The sequence below is a fragment of the Muntiacus reevesi genome, chromosome 1 (genome assembly GCF_963930625.1).
Source record: "Muntiacus reevesi chromosome 1, mMunRee1.1, whole genome shotgun sequence".
NCBI classification, from domain to species: domain Eukaryota; kingdom Metazoa; phylum Chordata; class Mammalia; order Artiodactyla; family Cervidae; genus Muntiacus; species Muntiacus reevesi.
Window position 1 is genome coordinate 43,658,504 of NC_089249.1, and position 22,857 is coordinate 43,681,360.

The 22,857-nt window shown below is 35.3% G+C and overlaps 1 protein-coding gene across 2 annotated transcripts; it reads right to left on the reverse strand.

Moving 5' to 3' along the window:
• Positions 1 to 1,563: 1,563 nt before the first annotated feature.
• Positions 1,564 to 21,058, reverse strand: LOC136172118 (NKG2-A/NKG2-B type II integral membrane protein-like). 2 transcript variants are annotated; one of them, XM_065941247.1, is made up of 9 exons: positions 20,959 to 21,058; positions 11,126 to 11,199; positions 9,224 to 9,451; positions 8,733 to 8,831; positions 8,203 to 8,256; positions 7,534 to 7,685; positions 4,037 to 4,137; positions 3,610 to 3,730; positions 1,564 to 1,688 (listed from the first exon to the last, which is right to left on the reverse strand). In XM_065941247.1, exons 3-8 carry the CDS (start codon positions 9,408 to 9,410, stop codon positions 3,613 to 3,615), a joined length of 711 nt encoding a protein of 236 aa, XP_065797319.1. In that variant the 5' UTR covers positions 9,411 to 9,451; positions 11,126 to 11,199; positions 20,959 to 21,058; the 3' UTR covers positions 1,564 to 1,688; positions 3,610 to 3,612. The 2 variants fall into 2 exon arrangements, with proteins under 2 accessions (XP_065797319.1, XP_065797313.1); XM_065941241.1 differs by lacking the exon at positions 20,959 to 21,058 and having other exon boundaries at positions 11,126 to 11,244.
• Between the last annotated feature and the right edge of the window lie 1,799 nt (positions 21,059 to 22,857).

Consider the following 22,857-nt stretch of genomic DNA (forward strand, 5'->3'; position numbering starts at 1 on the left):
TTTTTGAATGTGTGTATGATATTTCAATGGGTTTTCCCAGGTGGCCCTCGTGGTAAAGAAACTGCCTTTCAATGCAGGAGATGAGGGTTTGATCCCTGGGTCAGGAAGATCCTCCAGGGGATATGAAATGCTAGCCCACTCCAGTAGTCTTTTTTAAAAATTAATTAATCTACTTTAATTGGAGGATAATTACTTTAAAATATTGTGGTATTTTTCTCATACATCAACATGAAGCAGCCATGGGTGCACGTGTGTTACCCATCCAAGAACCACTCCTCCCACCTTCCTTCCTGCCCCATCCCTCTGGGTTGTCCCAGAGCACCAGCTCTGAGTGTCCTGCTTCATGCATCCAACTTGCACTGGTCATCTATTTTATATATGGTAATATACATGTTTCAATGCTATACTCTCAAATCATCCCACCCTCGCCTTCTCCCACATACTCCAAAAGTCTGTTCTTTATATCTGTGTCTCTTTTGTTGCCTTGCATATAGGATTGTTGTTACCTTCTTTCTTAAGTCCATATATATGCATTAACATAGTGTATTCATGGTTCTCTTTCTGATTTAGTTCCCTCTGTATAACAAACAGGCGCAGTTTCATCCACCTCATTAGAACTGATTCAAATGCTGGGAAAACCAGTCAACCGTATGTTAAAGAATGAAACTAGAACACTTTCTAACACCATAAACAAAGATAAACTCAAAATGGATTTGAGATCTAAATTTAACACCAGAAACTATTAAAACTCTTAGAGGAAAACAGAGGCATAACACCCTCTGACATAAATCACAGCAAGACCCACCTTGCAGAGTAATGGAAATAAAAACAAAAATACAAATAGGACCTAGTTAAACTTAAAAGATTTTGCACAATGAATGTGCAAAGAAACACCAACATTAAGAAGAAACAAAGAGATCAAATGAACAGCTTGATCTCCCCCTTCACAGAACCTCAAAAAGAAGAACAAGAACCAAAGTTAATCGATGGAAGGAAATAACAAAGATTGAAGGGGAAAAAAATAGAGACCGAAAAACAATATGAAAGATCAATGAAACTAAGAGCAAACAGAAAACTTGAAAAATACACTATAAATCATATTTCCAAGTATATTCACATAGCATATAGTAGTGGTGTCACTGCATTAGCCTCTGGACAAATTGATAACTGGGCGCTTGGAAGGTGGGTGCTGTGCTTAGTTGTTCAGTCGTGTCTGACTCTTCGTGACCCCATGGACTGTAGCCCGCCAGGCTCCTCTGTCCATGGGGATTCTCCAGGCAAGAATATGAATGAATGTTCAAAAATTTTATAAGAATTACTAGATAAATATAAAACCAAATGTCTATCTTGTGAAGTATTAATTGCCTTATATGCTTACTTAACAAATGAAATAAAATGAAACAAAGTAGAAATCCAAGCTTGTGTCACAAGAAATTAAAAATGAAAAAGGTAAAATTAGGTGAAATTAAAACCAAATGAAGTAGAAGAAAGGAAGCAATAATTAGTGCAAAATCAAGACAAAGGACAAAATTGCAATATGGAGAAACAACAAGACCAAATGTATTCTTACTGAATATATTTAATAAAATGGATGAAAGACTGCTGAAAAAAATTGAACAGGGGAAATTTCCAGGTGGTTCAGTGGTAAAGACTCCATGCCTTCACTGCTGATGGCCCAAGTTCAATACCTGTTTGGGGAAGTAAGACCCAAAAGCTATGAGGTGAGGCAAAAATACTTTTTTTTTTTTTTAAAGAGGAATAAAATCTTTTACATGTATAATAAATAAAGGGATAATGTATAGTTTTTACAGATACTAAACAGATAAAAAGCAATATTATGAATACATTTTAGTGTCCATATAAAATAGAAAAATCCTGAAATCCAAATCACCAAAATAAAGCACAGCAAATAGAAACCTGAGTAAACCTAACATATATTGTAAAACCTTAAGTTCATTATATAACCCTTTCTACAAAATAGTTCTAGATGCTCAGATGGCATTGGTAGTGAATAATAACACTTAAAAATGTAGCAGTACTCTTTCACAAAGTTTCAGGTAAAAGAAAAAGAGAAATACTTCCTAATAATAGCTTTCATAACAACCTGTCAAGTATGTGACATAAATGAAAACTCAGTTAAAACTCTTTGTGAATGTAGATGAAGAAACATAGCTTAATCTAGATATAGCATATGCATTGATTTTTTAAGAAAACGGGCAACACAGATGATCACTGTGATTTTATTTCAGAAGTGCAAGATTGGTTTAATGGAAGAAATAAAGGTAATTTACTTCATATTGTTATACAAAGAAAACATTTACCATTCCAACTGATGGAAAGTAATGCAAATGTAACATCAACATCAATTGATTATAAAATTTGTTTGAAAAATGAGAATATTATGGTTTCACATGAGAAACATATGATGAAAAAAACCTTAAGATAAATCTCATATTTAAGGATGAAATATTGAAATCTCTTCCTTGACTAAGAAGAGATAGATACAGAATCTTTACTGTACCTTCTATTCAACTTTGGAAATTAAATTGTAGCCTATGAAAATAAGTCAAGAAAAAAAATAATTGCACGGGAAAAAAAGACATGAACAACTACTTTATATATACTAATCCCATATAAAATCCATAAGAATAAATATTTGAAATGATGGTCTTAATACAAAACGTCAGAGAAATTATTGACTATAAGGCCAACATGTAAACCTCAATATATTACTCTTTACTGCACCAAAAATTACTAAAATTTTTAAAATAAGAGTGTCATTTACAAAATCATGACTATGAAACACCCAAGTATATTTAACATCTCAAAATAGAGAAACACAAAATCAGACAGGGAAAATTTAAAGAAAACCTAACTCATGGAAGGATAAAGCATATTGACTGTAACAGCCAATATTTTAAAGATGACTCTTTTTACAAATTATTTTAAATATTAAATGCAGTCCCAAGAAGTTTTTATTTTAAAGAGATTTATTGAGGTACAATTTACACACCATAAAATCCATCTATTTAAACTATATAAATCAGTGATTTTAAATATGTTCACAGTTTATAACCATCGCCACTATCAATATCTAGAAAATATTCATCACTTTTCAAGTAGCAGTCATTTCCTTTCTCATCTCCCCATAGCTTTTGGTAATTGCTACTTTTGGTCCTTGTTCTCAAATATCAAATTTTTTGATATTTCATGTAAACAGACTCAGAAGACGTGACATTTTAGAAAGTTTGAAAGCCATAAACACATTGTTGAGTAAAAAAGGCCAGACACAAAAGGAGTGATATCTATACTTTTTGGTGTGCATATTATATTTCAACGGTGTTTTTAAAATTAATTTATTTTCTATTGAAGTTAATTTTTTTGAATTTTTATTTTTTTATTTTATTTTGAACCTTTATCTTTATGTTTATTTTGAATTTTTATTGAAGGAATTTTTATTGAAGGAATTTACAGAATTTCAATGTTTTCTTTCAACAGTTTTTGAAAACATTATTAAAACATAAAACATAATTCATTTCAAAATTTATGTAATCATAACAATATTTCCTTTTCATAAAAGATAAAGTTGCTCAACAGCAGCCAACTTACTTTTTAATTCTCAAGCTTATGCTTGCAAATATATGCATTTGGAGTCTGACAGTCTTCTGCTTTTCTGCCCCATGAGGATAGTACAGCACACTTACGGTCATCAGGTGAATGGTCTGTTATACTGTTATAAAAAAATGCATAAGTTTGTTATATTCTATGAAGACAACTCATGAAGCAATAATATTTCTATGTAACTGTAATAAAAGATTTTGAAAATGGGTAATGATGTTTTTAAGAAAATTTCAGTAAGAGTTTGTTATTAGGAAAATGGGCTACAGAGTAGCCTATTTTTGAACATTTATATCAACATTTTATTAACTTTCAACATCTTCTTCAGCTTTCTATATTCAATGAAAACAAATGTATTCATATTATTAATATTTCTTTATTTTTCCTCTCCTTTACAGCATTCATTTTAAAAACTTACTTTAGTTTGAAAATTGAACCGTTTCGCCACATCCATGGTTGACCACGACCTTCACGAAAGACTGGAATCCACGATATAATTGATAGGGACATCAGAAATTTCTAGCCCAAAATAAAGAATTTTCAGTTAAATATCATTATGAAAAATTCTTATTAATTTTTAAAATGCAAGTCAAAAGATGAATTCTTTCATAGGCTCTTTAGTTCTTTAAACAAAATGAGTATGTTAGATTTTACATCTAACACTATAATACATAAAAGTTGACTACACCAAAGCCTTGGACTGTGTGGATCACAACTGTGGAAAATTCTTAAAGAGATTGGAATATCAGAGAAATTGGTATTTCTTACTTGCCTTACCTCCCTCCTGAGAAATCCGTATGCAGGCCAAGAAGCTATGGTTAGAATCAGACATCGAAAAACAGACTGGTTCCAAATAAGGAAAGAAGTATTTCAAAGCTGTCTACTGTCACCCTGCTTATTTAACTTATATGCAGAGGACGTCATATGAAATGGCAAGCTGAATGAAGCACAAGCTGGAATCAAGATTGCCGGGAGAAATCTCAATAACCTCAGATATGCAGATGACACCCTCCCCTCCATGGCAGAAAGCGAAGTGGAACGGAATAGCCTCTTGATGAAAGTGAAACAAGAGTGAAAAAGCTGTCTTGAAACTCAACATTTGGAAAACTAAAATCATGGCATCTGGGCCTATCACTTTATGGTAAATAGATGGGGAAACAATGGAAACAGTTACAGACTTTATTTTCTTTGGCTCCAAAATCACTGCAGATGGTGACTGCAGCCCTGAAATTAACACTTGCTCCTTGGAAGAAAAGCTATGACCAACCTAGACAGCATATTAAAAGCAGAGACATTGCCGACAAAGGTCCGTCTAGTCAAAACTATGATTTTTCCAGTAGTCATATATGGATGTGAGAGTTGAACCATAAGGAAAGCTGAGTGCTGAAGAACTGATGCTTTTGATCTGTGGTGTTGGAGAAGACTCTTGAGAGTCCCTTGGACTGCAAGGAGATCAAATCAGTCAAGCTGAAAGGAAATCAGCCCTGAATATTCCTTGGAAAGACTGAAGCTGAAGTTGAAACTCCAATACTTTGGTCACTTGCTGTGAAGAAATGATTCATTGGAAAAGACCCTGATGCTGGGAAAGATTGAAGGCAGGAGAACAGGATGACAGGGGATGAGATGGTTGGATGGCAAACTCAATGAAGGTGAGACTGAGCAAGCTCCAGAAGTTGGTGATGGATAGGGAAGCCTGGCATGCTGCAGTCCATGGGGTCTCAGAGTTGGACTTGACTGATCGACTGAACTGAACTGAACTTAGTTCTTTGAATAGAATGAGCATGTTAAAATCCAAATGTAATACTAAAATCATAAAAGTTGAAAGTTGGAATTTTTAATATTGCAATAAATATTAACCATATGTGTACTTTTGATCCAAAATTAATTCAAACATTTATACTTATCAGTTCCACAGTTTTCCAATGTTAATAAGGAATTATTTTTTTGAGGACCATTTAATAAAGGGAGTACTTACAAAGATACAAATTAGTTGTACATATCCCACAAAAGAATACACTTAGTATATCAACTTGGGGATATTGACAGCTGTGAATTGTGTCTAACATTAAGCCTAAGGAATAAGAAGGTGGAGTAATTGAATAGAATATGTGCAGTAAGGAAAATTCTGATTCATGTAATTTAGTTTTTACTCATGTCAAAACTAACATAACAAGGCTTTAAGTAAGTATTAAGATGCTGTGACGTTCTTTTTTCTGGATACTGTGAGTATATCATTGCATTTCTCTACTATGATACATTCCTCAGAATTTCAGTTTTAGAAGAAAATTAAGGGAATGAAATGGAGAAAATAAGTGACATGAGAGCTGAAGATTTAGTTTTCTGAGACTTACACCATTCTTTGACTAGATAAACCCCAAAGCAATCTATTTCTGTGGAATCCAGTGGACGAGACAAGGGGTCAGAGAATCATTTCTGTCTGTTACTCCCTGCTAGTTCAACTGTAGACACGGGGACTAATGAAAGACACAAGAAAGCAGAACCCTGCATGTGGGAAGAGAAACGTGAAGAGGTTTGAGACTATCCAGTAGCCCTAATCCTCTGTAATCTCTAATTACTTCTCCATGATGAAAGAACAAGGTGGGAGGTGCGGGAGCAATAATTATGGGCATCTTGTATAGGGGACTTGGTGAGAGTGAAAGAGGAGAGTGAAAAAGTTGGCTTAAGGCTCAACATTCAGAAAACTAAGATCATGGCATCTGCTCCCATCACTTCATGGGAAATAGATGGGGAAACAGTGGAAACAGTGTCAGATTTTATTTTTCTGACTCCAAAATCACTGCAGATGGTGATTGCAGTCATAAAATTAAAAGACGCTTACTCCTTGGAAGGAAAGTTATGACCAACCTAGATAGCATATTAAAAAGCAGAGACATTATTTTGCCAACAAATGTTTGTCTAGTCAAGGCTATGGTTTTTCCAGTGGTCATGTATGGATGTGAGAGTTGGACTGTGAAGAAAGCTGAGGGCCAAAGAATTGATGGTTTTGAACTGTGGTGTTGGAGAAGACTCTTGAGAGTCCCTTGGACTGCAAGGAGATCCAACCAGTCCATCCTGAAGGAGATCAGTCCTGGCTGTTCATTGGAGAACTGATGCTGAAGCTGAAACTCCAATACTTTGGCCACCTGATGCGAAGAGTTGACTCATTGGAAAAGACCCTGATACTGGGAGGGACTGGAGTCAGGAGACGGGGATGACAGAGGATGAGATGCCTGGATGGCATCACCAACTCGATGCTCATGAGTTTAGTAAACTCTGGGGTTGGTGATGGACAGGGAGGCCTGGCGTGCTGTGATTCATAGGGTCGCAAAGAGTTGGACATGATTGAGTGACAGAGTTGAACTGACTGTATAGGGGACGACAGTGGATGAGATGGTTGCATGGCATCACTGACTCAATGGGCATGGGTTTGGGTGGACTCCGGGAGTTGGTTATGGACAGGGAGTCCTGGCATGCTGCAGTTCATGAGGTCGCAAAGAGTCAGACTCGACTAAGTGACTGAGCTGAACCGTATCCTCCCCACCATCAGATGAAAGTGACCTGGGCCTCTAACTTCCCAACACCCAATGCCTAACCTCACTGTAGGAGGTGGCACAGGTCAGCCTTTCCTCCTGTGTTGAGAGAATCCTGTGGGCAACACCAGGTGAGCCTTACAAGGTGACCCATCAGAACACCTGCTGACAAGGAGCAGAAGAACTGGAAATCACCAAACGTGCATTAATGGTTTAAAATGAAAATAAAGTATCATAAAGTCATATTCCATTGTTTAATGGAATATTAAGAGATCTTAAAATAAACAAACTATAAATATGTTCAAAAACACAAGTGAACTCTGACAAATATAATATTGGCTGAATCAAACCTTTAATAAAGTGTTTGCAATGCTTAATATCTTACCATTTCCTCTTCATTATCTATGTAAAGCAGAGTAGAATTCTTAGTAGAGCAGGACATCAAACTCCCATCCAATGTTTCTTTTTCCAAACTAATAGAATAGCAATTGTTGGAATATGTAAACCACTCTTTTGGACAACAACCACAATGAAATTCTGGAGAGAGATTATGAATTACTATTCAAAGGCAATTTGAATTTTAAAAAACAAAAATTAACTTACATGTATGCATAGATATAAACATGTATGTATATAAATAACATAGCTATATGCCCTCAAGGCTGGTACATATAAAACAAATCTCACTCATACTTTCACAGCGTCAGTCTCTCATACCCCAATTTATGTCTCTATATAAAGCAAATATATAAAAATATCTCCTCTTTACATGTCCTAAAAATCAAGAAATGAAGCTTTTATTTTAGAGTAGCAAAATTATTTGTGTTTTACGATATTACAGCAGGCAAAAATTGGAGTCAATTGCCAACAATGGATATGGTGATCATATTGTTGCATAGGGAGAAACACTCTCCCTTAATCATTATTTAGGCAAGTTTGTTGCCCGATTTTGTAATTTATCTTCTACCCCTAAATCTTCTCTTATTTTCACTAGCCTAAGTTAGAGACAAAATACAAATTGTATTTATATCAGAGCTTCAAAATCATTATGTACCTTTTTGGAGACTTGCTATCGGAGAGGAGTTATTCTGCTCCCGTATTAGAGTAGCTACAAAATTAATCATTATAAAAATTAACATTGCTCTAAATAAATCATAATGATTTCAGTTTGTGAGTTTGAAATTCAGTTTATTGTTTAGGATTAGAGTAGTCTGGAATAAAGCTGATTTTACCAAGAAAAATTAATTGAGTAATGAAGATTTGGTGGAAAAAAAATTTTAAAAACCTAAAGGAGTAGATTTTACCACCCCTTACCAATCTCAAAAATTAATTTGTGTTTCTCAGTAAGATCTTTCAATCTCCTAAAGCATGCTTTTGAGTTATGAAATCAGAATATCCATATACATACTCTCTGTAATTGTCTTGTGTTGTATGTATTTCACAAATTCCATGTAACATTCTGCATTTAGTCTAACTGCATGTGTTTTAATGATAGACACATTCTATAATATTGTGAAAAGTTTAGAGAACTGACCATCATTAAAGTGAAAAGTCCCCTTATAGTTTTTTCAAAAATGTACTTACAGGGAGTAACAACGATCATTGTCACCACAGTGGACATGAGGACAAGGCAGATGATTCCCAGGATCCCAGCAATGCACTTCTCTGGAGGTGATGGTGAACCTGCAGGGAGATAAAGGGAGACAGTGAGAAAGGAGTGAAGGAGTGCTGGGGACAGTCGGCTAGATTTTATATACACGGGAACCCATATGAACAGGGATTTATGGATATAAACTTGGACCCCAACCCATTTCTACCACTGTGGTCTTTCTCTAACATATATTGCATTTTCAGCGAATATAATGGTGAATGAGTTGTTGATCAAAGACTCCAAATTATAGCAATGCCAGAATAAAAGTAGTCTTCCAATTTCATGTTAGAATACCGTAACCAACTTTAAGCTCCCTTCCTCAAAATGAGAAATATGTGAGTTTCTCCCCTGCTCCTCCTCCACACCTCTGCACCCCAACTGCACATCCTAGAACAGTTTCTTTGTGTGACTAGTAAGTGTTTACCTCTGGAGTGGTAGTTCTTGTCATTCTCATGAAGATTCTGAGAAGCATTTTGAAGATTTAGTTCTGCATAGGTTAATTCCTGCTCAGTTATTGAACTGGAACTTTTAGAAATCTTAGGTTGCATTTGCTGTCTCTTTGAGCTCTTGACTGCCTTCAGTTCTACATAAGTTGCTCCTTGGTTATTCATCTTTGCAGCTGAGTGAGGTCAAGGACCATGCTCTAAGTGAACTGAGGAATAAGTGGTGTAGATGAGATAAGAACCTTAGTATAATAAGATGGGTGGGGCAAAGAGTTTAATGTTCACTTTGCAGCTGAACAAACATAAAACGTGCTTCTAAATTCCTCAGTACTTTAAACAAGCCTTTCATGAAAGAATACTTTTTACAAAAGATATTCTGTATTTGACAATATATTATTGGTTGAAACAATGAAAAGCAATAAATTAGGGAGCAGTAAAGAAGTTTGTGGCTAATAATATCCTCACTGAAGTCAGATTCCACAGAAATATTTTAAAATCATCATAATGCTTGTATTAAAATTAAAATGTTCTATTAACAAGGGAGATTCACCTATATTTATGGTAATTTTGAAATTTAATAATGATTTAAAGACTAAGTGTTTTAAAGATGAGGAGAGAATGTTGGCATATACAACAATCTCCTGCACTAAATTACACTATTTGGTGACTGACTTTGGTCAATGAAAAGTGGTGCCTAAAAGTCTTTATTTTGAATGGTTGAGGAGTTCTGAGAAATCATTAACAATTGAGGAAATGTTTCATATTTTGTAAAATATCACATGACACACTAATCATATATAAACTAAACATTATGAAAAATAAAACAACAGAAAAAGACTAAAAAATACTTATTTTATAAAAGTTGTTGATAAGTGATTTAATGGCTAATATCTGAACCCACAAAATGAAAAACAGGTATAGGTGATTTATGGAAGACACCGTTGGTTTGAAAGATCCTATAGATGTGAAAGTTAGTAAAGATCATTTTAGTTGTATAAGTGATGGTGATTACTTATGAAAAATCCAGATAACATAACAATAATTGAGACAGTTGATGCAGTAGTCAGAAATATCTGGAAATGAATTGCAGCTTTTAAATTGACAAAATGTGACCTTCAAAAAGTTATTTAGTGTCTAGTATCATATTATAATCTAAAATGGAAATAAGGTTATGTAATATATAGTGCAGGTAGCATTGAACACTCAACCTGGCATTTATAAGTTCTCAATAAATATCAGTTTTAATTATTATTTTAGTTATCATTTTTATGGTACTATTTATGATTTATATGAGTTAGCATCTTTAATTAGTTTAGCATATCATTTATATGAAGTGATTTTTTAAAAATATGCTTTCATTACTTACAATTAAGTTTAAATTAGCCTTTAGGATGTTACCTCAATTTGATTTTTATTAAAAATTTGGATTGTTGCATTCAATCTAATACATGTATGAGGAATTATGTTTGACCTTTTCTATACAATGAGTTCCTTTCCAAGAATCTATTTATAAAGTTTGAGCACAAATATATTCACATATTATTGTACAAAAATCTTACCTCCTACTGATCATAAAATCCAAAACTAATTGTTCCCTGTCATGAGGTCTTTGGGTTCCACTTAATATTATATACAAACCCATTCATGCCATGTGTATGCACTTGAGTAACTTTCTACAGACAATAATTTTAATTCTTGGAGATGGTCCATCATATTTGATACCTTATTATTGCTTTTTACCTCAAATTGTTTTTTAAAAAATCAATGTTCTACTTTGATTTTGCCGTATATAAACTGTACTTCAGTTGCATCACATTTAACATTCGTTAGTTGCCACTAAGTTCGATGGTCTAATAGAGAGACAAGAGAGGAGAGACACATACCTTCCGTTGGCCAGAAAGTCGTGCATCCTTTAGTAGGGAGGTCAGGTTACTCTCATAAAAGAGGCCTGCTATAGCTGGATAACAAAAGGAGAAATTTAAAAACATAAATCCAGGACAAGAATAAGCAATGTCTGTGACTTTCACAGACTGCCCTGTGAAGGCTCAGAGTGAAGCAAGAGTGGAAAAAGTTGATTTGTCATCAATGTGTCACTTCAAGTTTGAACAGGAAATTCTCACACTTAGGCTAGTTGAAGAGAGTGTAGCTCATCACACACCTCCAGAAAATAGGAGACTTTGGGCTGCATTTAAAAGCACAAATGGATCTCTAAGTGTGTTATTTATATTTTCCATTTTTAAATGCCTCTGAGAAATTGTTATCATATTCTATAAGATCTGAGGAAGTGGAGGTTTAATCACCTATACAGGTATCTTGTTTCCATCTCAGTTACATACACGGAAAACTTAGAATACCACAAGTTTTATTTTTAAAACTAGGTTGCTAAATCTTGGCAGTGGATACACCTTTCCTTCACATGCATTGTTATTTCACTTCTATTGTCATAGAAAAAGTTCTAAAAATCATAATCCCATTTTCAACAGCTATTTGAGGATATTTGTCACTAATTATTCTGCAGAATTGCTACATTTCCAACAATATTGTGTCTGGAACAAAGGCCATCATTTTCAAAATACCACTTCTTTTCTCTGCCCTAGTTCTTATATTCAGTTTTATTCTTATGATATAAAAAATTTAATCTCCAGACTTTCTCTGACAAAAAAACATGCCCTTGAAAGAACAAAATAAGAACACTATATTCATAAGTTGAAATATTAAATAAATAGTTATTATGTCATTCATGAATTCATCCTCCAATCATGACTAGTTGGATTTTACTAGGAATATTTGATGTAACAACATAGATTCAAGTACTACTATACAGTTCAAGGAAAGATAATTTTTAAAAATATCACCTAATCAAACAATGGCAAGAAGATGAAGAGAAGACTTAAACCACAAGATAAATAGAACATTCAAATGAAAATGACAAGAAAGGACATGTAACAATGCTCATATAAGACAAAATAGTCTTTAAAGGAAAGCTCATAATGAAACATAAAGAAGAACATTGTATAATGATAGAGGGATCAATACACAAAGAAGATATTACATTTGCTAATATATGACTCTAGTATATTAATGGCTTCCTAGACCGGTGGTACCGGTCTAAAGAATCTGCCTATCAATGCAAGAGACACAAGAGGCATGAATTTGAGCCCTGGGTCTGGAAGTTCCTCTAGTATAGGAAATGACAACACCTAAATACATAAAACAAACACTAATGATATAAAAAGAGAAATTAAAGGGAATACAATAATAGTAGGAGATCTTAAGACCACATTGACATCACTGGACAGATCTGCCAGATGTAAAATCAATAAGGTAACCGAGATTCTTAATGACACAATAGAACAGTTGAACTTAAATGATGTCTGCAGGACTGTTTACATACAAAAACCCCAGAACACACTTTGTTTTTAAGTGCACGTGAAACATTCTCAAGGATAGATCACACTCCAGGACACACAACCAGCCTCAGGAAATGGAATGGATAGAAATTATTTCAAACATTTTTTCTGACCACAACTGTATGTAACTGGAAATAAACCACAGAAAGGAAAAGAAAAAAAAAAATGATAATTACATAGATACTACAAACATGATACTAAGAACCAATGGGTAAATGATGACATGAAAGAGAAAGTCAGAAAATATCTGGAGGATGTGAGAATGATCTGGTTTTGACTTCTGTCACTCCACTAATCTCTGGGGATGATTCAGTTGATCTGGCTGGCTATGTGGGTGGCCCTTTCCTCCCTCATCATTCCATGTGTGTTCCTCTCCTAGCTGCACACTCGATTGAAGAGGACAACCATCCCTGATAGAGGAGGACAGGTGTTCAGTCAAGGGTATCTAGTGGAACAGATCATTTTGATTCTGATGCTTTTAGTGGGCAACTTTCAAAGCCACTAAACATTTTAAGCTTTTCAATTATAGTTTCCATTTTTATTGGAAGCCAATGTCTGTTTCCTCAGACAATTTAAAGAGAACACAAAAAAGACAAAGAAATCTGCCATTATTCAAACCAGTCAACCCAATATTGCATATATTTACTATATTGTGTCAATCAGTTTGCCTATCCTCAGTATGTGCTTAAACATTTAGGGTGATATTATGTACAATTTGATATTTTTTATTTTTATCTATAAATCATCAACTAATCTATTTTTAGAGGTTTTGAATTTAGTTATTGACTATTTCCTACCCTCATGAGTCTGAAGAGACTTTGATTTTTTAAAGTTTATGTTGGCTGCTAAATTTCATGTTTGGTTTGATCTATGAGATGATGATAAAATTTGGCATTTTAATTCTCTATGATTCTTGTCTGACAGAGTGTGAAGTAAATGAGATACTGAAACCCCTGGAAACTTTCTGAGTGGGAATATTGAATGTTATTTGATCATTGGCTATCTTTTTCTGACATCATGTCTCTGAAGCCAGTCATAAGTATCAACACGGACCTCCTACTCTTAAAGCAGAGATGAAAGGCCAGCTGAGAGAGCTCGTCCTAGCTGTGTTCTGAGCAAGTTGTCCTCCAATTGGTGAAATCTCAAGGCACAGACACAGATGTTATCAGGCAGTGTGGGCATGTAATTCTGCTGTCACATTGTTGAACAAAGAGGAACACAGGAGAACTTGCTATAGGTAAGCTATGTAGAAATTTTGGAGGGCTCTGGATTGTTGCAGGAAATAATTTACCTTGAGGTACTTGTTAATTAATATTAATGTTAACTACAGATGAGGACAATAATGCATCAAAATGAAAGTGGGTCAAAATATATTATGCAGAATATAATCTTTATGTCTCCAGATGTTTTGGGAAATATTTAATTCATTTTTTGATGCTAAATTGTGTGTGTGTGACGGAGGGGGGGTTGGTTTCTCCACAGCTATTGGTAATACCTGCCTGGTTAGCAATAAAATTTCCAATGTTCACATTCCCTCATCTGCAAATTCAATGTAATATAAAAGTTTAAATGGTTTGGTTTCTATCAACATAAATCCAGTTTGCTTTTGTAAATTTGTTTTTTTGTGCATATAATACAAGTAGTCAATGGTGAATAAAACTAAATGAAAAAACATTGCCTGGAAGTTATTTTATCTATTATAGGATTTACTCTATAATTTGGCATTGTATGAGGGAGAATATTTGCTGAAAATTAAATGGTAGTATATTTATCCATTTTATCATTATTTAATGATTATTCAAATCCGAATTTCTCAAATTACAAAGTAACTAAATGGTAAAATATTAAGACATTTACAAACCCAAGAATCAATCCTAAGCTATGAGAAACAAAGTTCTGGCAATGTTTATAGGTCATAAAAATATTTTTCAGGAAAAATATGGGTTTTTATTCCTTTATTTACTAGTACTTTCAAACTCCACAGTAATTTATTTTGTATTGAAAGTGAAAGTGAGTGAAAGCAAAAGTCTCTCAGTCATGTCCAACTCTTTGGGATCCCACGGACTATACAGGCCATGAATTTCTCCAGGCCAGAACACTGTAGAATTCCCTTCTCCAGGAGATCTTCTTAACCCAGGATTTGAACCCAGGTTTCCTTCATTGCAGGCAGGTTCTTTACCAGATGAGCCACAAGGGAAGCCCAAGAATACAGGAGTGGGCAGCCTATCCCTTCTCCAATGGATCTTTCCAACGCAGGATTTGAATCAGGGTCTCCTGCACTGCATGCAGATTCTTTATCAACTCAACTATGAGGGAAGACCATACTCATCCTGGATTTGGTATTCAGTTCAGTTCAGTTCAGTTCAGTCGCTCAGTTGTGTCTGACTCTTTGTGACCCCATGAATCGCAGCACGCCAGGCCTCCCTGTCCATCACCAACTCCCGGAGTTTACTCGAACTCATGCCCATTGAGTTGGTAATGCCATCCAGCCATCTCATCCTCTGTCGTCCCCTTCTCCTCCTGCCCCCAATCCCTCCAGGCATCAGAGTCTTTTCCAATGAGTCAACTCTTCACATGAGGTGGCCAAAGTATTGGAGTTTCAGCTTCAACATCAGTCCTTCCAATGAACACCCAAGACTGATCTTCTCTAGAATGGACTGGTTGGATCTCCTTGCAGTCCAAGGGACTCTCAAGAATCTTCTACAACACCATAGTTCAAAAGCATCAATTTTTTAGTGTTCAGCTTTCTTCACAGTCCAACTCTCACTCCCATACATGATCACTGGAAAAACAATAGCCTTGACTAGATGGACCTTTGTTGGCAAAGTAATGTCTCTGCTTTTTAATATGCTATCTACATTGGTCATAACTTTCCTTCCAAGGAGTAAGCATCTTTTAATTTCATGGCTGCAATCACCATCTGCAGTGATTTTAGAGCCTCCCAAAATAAAGTCTGACACTGTTTCCACTGTCTCCCCATCTATTTCCCATGACGTGATGGGACCAGATGCCATGATCTTAGTTTTCTGAATGTTGAACTCTAAGCCAACTTTTTCACTCTCCTCTTTCCCTTTCATCAAGAGGCTTTTTAGTTCATCTTCACTTTCTCCCATAAGGGTGGTGTCAATATTTGGAATTAGTCATCTGCAAGTTCATCTAAAAATTTTAAAATATTTGTGTATTGATACTATGAGATTCAGTGATATCAGTTTTGTATTTGTTTATTTAAAATAATCTCATAAATCAGAAATTAACATATATTCATAGTATGTCATGTGGAAAAAAGATGGGTGTCATTGACTCCACAGTCTTCACTGAACACTGTGCACTTTGAAGTGTACTATGTTATGAAAAGGCATTGTGATGTAAACAGACCCTTACTTCATTAACATATATTTGGGAGGACACATTTTGCTTTGTTTTGCGTTAGGAGCAAAAGCAAATATTTAAGAAAGACACATATTGAAAAAGAAACACAGACATATTTTTTTCTTAAAAATTTTTTTTGGATTCTAGTTGATTTACAACGTGTGTTAGTTTCAGGTGTACAGCAAAGTGATTCAGTTATACACATGCCTGTATCTACTCTGTTTTTAGCATCTTTTCCCATATGGGCCATTACAGAATATTGAATAGAGTTCCCTCTTCTATACAGCAGATTCTTATTAGTTATCTATTTTATATACAGTAATGTGTACACGTCAGTGCTATCCCTCCCTCTCATTCTCTGTTGTTCAGTTGCTCAGTCGTGTCTGACTCTTTGAGACCCCATGGACTGCAACACATCAGTTCTCCCAGTCCTTCACCATCTCCTGGAACTTGCTCAAACTTATGCCCATCGTCAGTGATGCCATCCAACGGTCTCATCCTCTGTCATCCCCTTCTTCTTTTGCCTTTAATCTTTCCCAGCATCAGGGTTTTTCAGACGATTCACTTCTTTGCATCAGGTGGTCAAAGCACTGGAGCTTCAGCTTCAACATCAGTCCTTCCAATGAACACCCAGGACTGATCTCCTTTAGGATGGACTGGTTGGATCTCCTTGCAGTCCAAGGGACTCTCAAGAGTCTTCTCCAACACCACAGTTCAAAAGCATCAATTCTTCGGTGTTTAGCCTTCTTTATGGTCCAACACTCACATGACTACTGGAAAAACCATAATTTTGATATAGGGATCTTTGTCAGCAATGTAATGTCTCTGCTTTTTACTTTGCTTCTACATGATAACCATAAATTCGTTTGCTACATCTGTTGACTCTACTTCTCTATTGTAAAAAGTCATATAGATTGGACAGAGAAAAGAAAATAAACTTTGTTTATTTACTAAATGACATAATTGTCTGCACAGAAAATTCCAAAGTGTCTCCGAACTCCTCCTAAAATTAATCAGTAAGTTAAACATGGTTTCAGATAGAGCAGCATATCAAAATCAGTGATATTTCCATATACACAATTAAATTATTGAAAATTGAAATAAACAAAAAGTACCATTTGCAATAGTATCAAAAACATTAAGTTGATACTATATATGTACCAAAGCATGTGCACTATTTAATTGCTGGAAACTATAAAATACTAGTGAGAAAAGTTGAAAAAGACAGCTTGATAAATAAATTATGTTCCTAAACTGAAAATCTAAACATTATGACGATTCCTTTTCTCCCTTAATTGCTCTATGACTTTAAGTCAATCAAAATCGGAAGCACGCAACTAGGTTCTTTACGACAACCTAGAGGGGTGGGATGGGATGGGAGGAAGATTAAACGGGGAAGGAACATATATATGTACACTTAAGACTGATTCACATTGTTGTATGATAGAAACCAATAAAACATTGTAAAGCAATGTTCCTCCTATTTTAAAAAAAAGTTAAAAAATAAAAAACATATTAAACTTCTATTTTGTAGACATTTACACACTGATTTACACAAGATTACACATGATACACAACTAAGATCATGGCATCTGGTCCCACCACTTCATGGCAGATAGATGGGGAAAGAGTGGAAACAGTGGCTGATTTTATTTTTCTGGGCTCCAAAATCACTGCAGATGGTGATTGCAGCCATGAAATTAAAAGATGCTTACTCCTTGGAAGGAAAGTTATGACCAACCTAGACAGCATATTAAAAAGCAAAGACATCACTTTGCCAACAAAGGTCTGTCTAGTCAAGGCTATGGTTTTTCCAGTGGTCATGTATGGATGTGAGAGTTGGACTACAAAGAAGGCTGAGTGCTGAAGAATTGATGGTTTTGAACTGTGGTGTTGGAGAAGACTTTTGAGAGTCCCTTGGACTGCAAGGAGATCCAACCAGTCCATCCTAAAGGAGATCAGTCTTGGGTGTTCATTGGAAGGACTGATGTTGAAGCTGAAACTCCAGTACTTTGGCCACTGATGCAAAGAGCTGACTCATTGGAGAAGACCCTGATGCTGGGAAAGATTGAGTGTAGGAGGAGAAGGGGACGACAGAGGATGAGATGGTTGGATGGCATCACTGACTCAGTGGACATGGGTTTGGATGAACTCTGGGAGTTGGTGATGGACAGGGAGGCCTGGCGTGCTGCAGTTCCTGAGGTTGCAAATAGTCAGACATGACTGAGTGACTGAGCTGAACTGAATTGAATCATTTTAAGTACTTCTCCATTTTCTAGAACTAAAAAAATCTTCACGCTCTTCTTATGTATTTCCTACCTCTAACTTACAATAGTCATGTATGAATGTGAGAGTTGGACTGTAAAGAAAACAGTGCTGAAGAGTTGATGCTTTTGACTGTGGTGTTGGAGAAGACTCTTGAGAGTCCCTTGGACTGCAAGGAGATCCCACCTGTCACTCCCAAAGGAAATCAGTCCTGAATATTCATTGGAAGGACTGATGCTGAAGCTGAAACTCCAATACTTTGGCCACCTCATGCGAAGAACTGACTCATTTGAAAAGACCCTGATGCTGAGAAAGATTGAAGGCATGAGGAGAAGGGGACAACAGATGATGAGATAATTGGATCACATCACCTTCTCGATGGACATGATTTTAAGTAGGCTCTGGTAGTTGGTGATGGACAGGGAAGACTGGCGTGCTGCAGTCCATGGGTTCACAAAGAGTTGGACAAGACTGAGCAACTGAACTGAACTGATCTGAGAATCAGTCATTTTGTTCAAGTAGCTAAGATTTTATTTATTGGATTATGAAATTATAATAAAAATGGTCACTAAATAATTTTTTTTCTTTTGAAAACAAAAGTCAAAGCAATTTTGAAAAAGACAAAGTAGGAGAACTCAACATCACTCAAGACTCCTATAAATTCACATAATCAAGATATTGGTGAAAGAAGGCAGATATTCAGATCAATGAAACAGAGTAAAGATTTTAGAAATAGATCCATGCACAAGGGGTCAATTGATTTTTGACAAAAATATCCTGATAATTCAACAGAGAGTAAAATTTTTTAAAAAGCTGTGCTGAAATAACTAGACATCTCTTTGCCAATAAAAAAGTTAAAAATAATTCAATCCATACTTTGCACTATATACAAATATTAATTTGAAATGGAATATAGAATTCAATGTAAACTTAGAGCTTCTAGAAGAAGGCATAGGAGAAAAAATTTCAAGTTCAGGTTAATTAAAGATTTCTTAATTAAAAATTTCTTAAATATAAAAATGTAAATTTAAACCTTATTAATTTCATTTCATCTAGTTACAAGGCTTCCCTGAGAGTTCAGCTGATAAAGAATCCATCTGCAATGTGGGAGGCCCTTGTTTGATTCCTGGGTCAGGAAGATGCCCTGGAGAAGGGATAGGCTACCCACTTCAGTGTTCTTGGGCTTCTGTTGTGGCTCAACTGATAAGAAATCTGCCTGCACTACAGGAGACCTGGGTTCGATCCCTGGGTTGGGAAGATCCCCTGGAGAAGGGAAAGGCTGGTCACTCCAGTGTTCTGGCCTGGAGAATTCCATGGACGAGTCCATGGGGTCGCAAAGCGTCTGACACAACTGAGCGACTTTCACTTTCATCTAGTTACAAACTTCTGCTCATCTAGACCTGAAAAGCAATGTTAGGAGATTACAAGGTATACTTCAAGGCAATATTTATAAATCACATGTCTGATAAAATATTAGCATCCAAAATATACAAAGAACTCTCAAAGTTCAATAAGAAAATGAGCAAACCAATAAAAATAGGCTAGATATTTTAATCAGTACTTTACCATAGGAGATCTGTAATTAAAGAATCATATGAAAATATAGTGTACATCATTTATTCATTAGATATACACAAAATAAACACATGTTTATTATACCACACCTTTATGAAAAATGATTTTAAAGATTACCAGTATTAAATGTTGGCAGGACACAAGCAAATGGAATTGTCATATACTGCTAATAGAATACAAAATGGTACAGCTCCTTTGCAATATAGAAACACACCCAGAAGTTTGGACTTGCCAGAGAGCACTCAAGCTATTACTTGCGGTGTAGGTCACAAACATAGATCTGATTTAAGGTACTATTTATTTTCTTTCCAGTCAGTATCCTGTCTTTCTGCTAAAATGTAAGGAATCAAGCAAATGTATATACAATTGGTATAGAATAATGACATTATTCTTAGCATTAAATCCCAGGTAAAATGTATGAGTCTGTAACAGTCAGAAGCAGCCACTTGCGTTGGTTGAATACTTACACAGTTTCCCTTGTTTGACTCTTTCCAATCACTTAACATAAAATAAAAGCATAGAAATAATGTAAAATAGATATTCACTAATGCAGGCAATGAAATATTGTTCCAAATTTAAGGTATATATATATATGTGTGTGTGTGTGTGTGTGTGTGTGTGTGTGTATGTTCTCTTTCCTTTAAGAAACTATCCCTTGGTGCCTTAGCTTTTCCTAAAGTATACTTTATGAGGATTATAACAATCAAGATGAAAAGCCTCCCTCTCTCCATATACTCATTTTCTTAACTTTTTTGTATGTGTGTATCTGTATGTACATGCAAATGGCCATGTGTGTGCTCAGTTGTTAAGTCACGTCCAATATTTACAACCCCATGCACTGTAGCCTGTCAGCTTTCTCTGTTCATGGCATTTCCCAGGCAAGAATATTGCCATGGGTTGTCATTCTTCAGGTGATCTTCCTGACCCAGGGATCAGACCGAGTCTCCTGCATTGCCTGCAGATTCTCTACCACCTGTATATGCTCATATATGTATGCATATATGTCTAATATTGAATATCTGAACTTTCTTATATAGTTTTCAAAATATAAACTAGAATATGGAACTTATTAATTACCATCTGTTCTAGAGACTTACAATTTGAGAAAAGGTATTGACTTATCTTCCCATGTCCATTGATTTCTGGTTGCTTTGTGAGATAATCCAATCCAATAGAAATAGGATAGATGGCTTTGAATGAAGTTCTGTAATAAAAAGGAATATATTCTGTGAGGAAAAAAAAGACTTTTATACTTCTGAAATGAAATAATAATCTTTATAATATTTTTATTTTTTTGAATAATGAAAAAGTATAAAGATCAACTTCATTCTAATTCTGTTCAAATGATAAACTAATATAATCTTAGTTATATTTTATTAAATATAGTGCCATAATGAGACATAAAATAGCACTATCTTAGCTTACCTATCCTTTTTTTAAAAAATGATTTTTTGAATGTGGACCATTTTTTAAAAGCCTTCATTGAACGTGTTAAAATATTGCTTGTTTTATGCCTTGGATTTTTAGCCAGGAGGTGTCTGGAAATTACTTGATAAGTACAAATGTAACTGATGTTCATCTTGTAACTTAAGTTTTAAAAAATGTATGCACATATGTTGGAGAAGGCAATGGCAACCCACTCCAGTACTCTTGCCTGGAAAATCCCATGGAAGGAGGAGCCTGGTAGGCTACAGCCCATGGGGTCGCTAAGAGTCAGACACGACTGAACGATTTCACTTTGACTTTTCACTTTCATGCATTGGAGCAGGAAAGGGCAACCCACTGCAGTGTTCTTGCCTGGAGAATCCCAGGGACTGGGGAACCCGATGGGCTGCCATCTATGGGGTCGCACAGAGTCGGACACGACTGAAGCGACTTAGCAGCAGCAGCAGCATGCACATATATTGCGGCTTTCTTGGTGCTCAGTGGTAAAGAACCTGGCTGCTAAAGAAGGAGATGAGGGTTTGATCCCTGGTTCAGGAAGATTTCCTGGAGAAGGAAAGGCCACCCATGCAGTGTTCTTGCCTGAGAAATCCCATGGACAGAGGAGACTGGCGGGTTACAGTCCTTGGGTTCACAAAAGAGTCCGACATAATTTAGTGACTAAAAAACAACAAACAACAATGCACATATATTATCTCATGTAATCGTCTTAAATATATTGGAAAGAAACTACAATCAGTTTTATTATAAGCAAAGTAATATGAAAGGGAGTTAAATAGAGGGTTTTGAACTTTAAATTGTGTGTTTCACTATTCTGCTTTAATTTTTACCCTTAGTTTTTATTTTCTTTTGTTTCTTTTACCATAGAGCAGATAGCAAAAACTTAGTTCCTCTACTCAGAAAAAAATTACATCTATGCATCTATATTAAATCTATAGTCATAAAATTTGGCATTCAATTTCATGGTTTTCATTGGTGGTCTTATTTCTTGATGAAGATACCCTGCATGAAAGATTAGGGCTTCTAGACTCTAAAACTAATTCTTGAACCCACCAGGCTCCCCTGTCCATGGAATTCTCCAGGCAAGAATACTGGAGTGGGTTGTCATTCCCTTCTCCAGGGAATCTTCCCGATGCAGGAATTGAATCCAGGTCTCCTGCACTGCAGACAGATTCTCCATTGTCACAGCCACCAGGGAAGCCCCTTGGAGTAAAAACGCTAATTCAGACTCTACACATGTCTACTTTTCAGGTTCATATTTGATTTGTTTTCTTGATGGTTTTCAAGTTCATATTTTTATAGCTATTTAAGGGTTGTTAAAGCCAAGGATATGGATAATTGGCCTAGTACAGAAAACTGAGTGAGTGAGTGGATATTAAAAGATTCTTTTTAACCTGGAATGTAAGACTACATATTAATGGAAAAATAATAGTAAATTATTTCTCTGTTCAAATCAAAGATAATGATTATGAAATATTTAGTTCAATTTTCTAGGAAACTAGTATGAGTTATAATGTAATGTAAGTTGAAATTAATTGATCTTCAATTTTAAA

Excerpts from the sequence above, each read along its gene's own strand:
- LOC136172118 (XM_065941247.1), bottom strand. The coding sequence starts at position 9,410 with ATGAATAACCAAGGAGCAACTTATGTAGAACTGAAGGCAGTCAAGAGC. Across the intron at positions 8,257-8,732 it reads AATGATCGTTGTTACTCCCT|CTACTCTAATACGGGAGCAG; the intron begins GTAAGTACATTT and ends TTAATTTTGTAG. Across the intron at positions 7,686-8,202 it reads GATAGCAAGTCTCCAAAAAG|AATTTCATTGTGGTTGTTGT; the intron begins GTACATAATGAT and ends ATCTCTCTCCAG.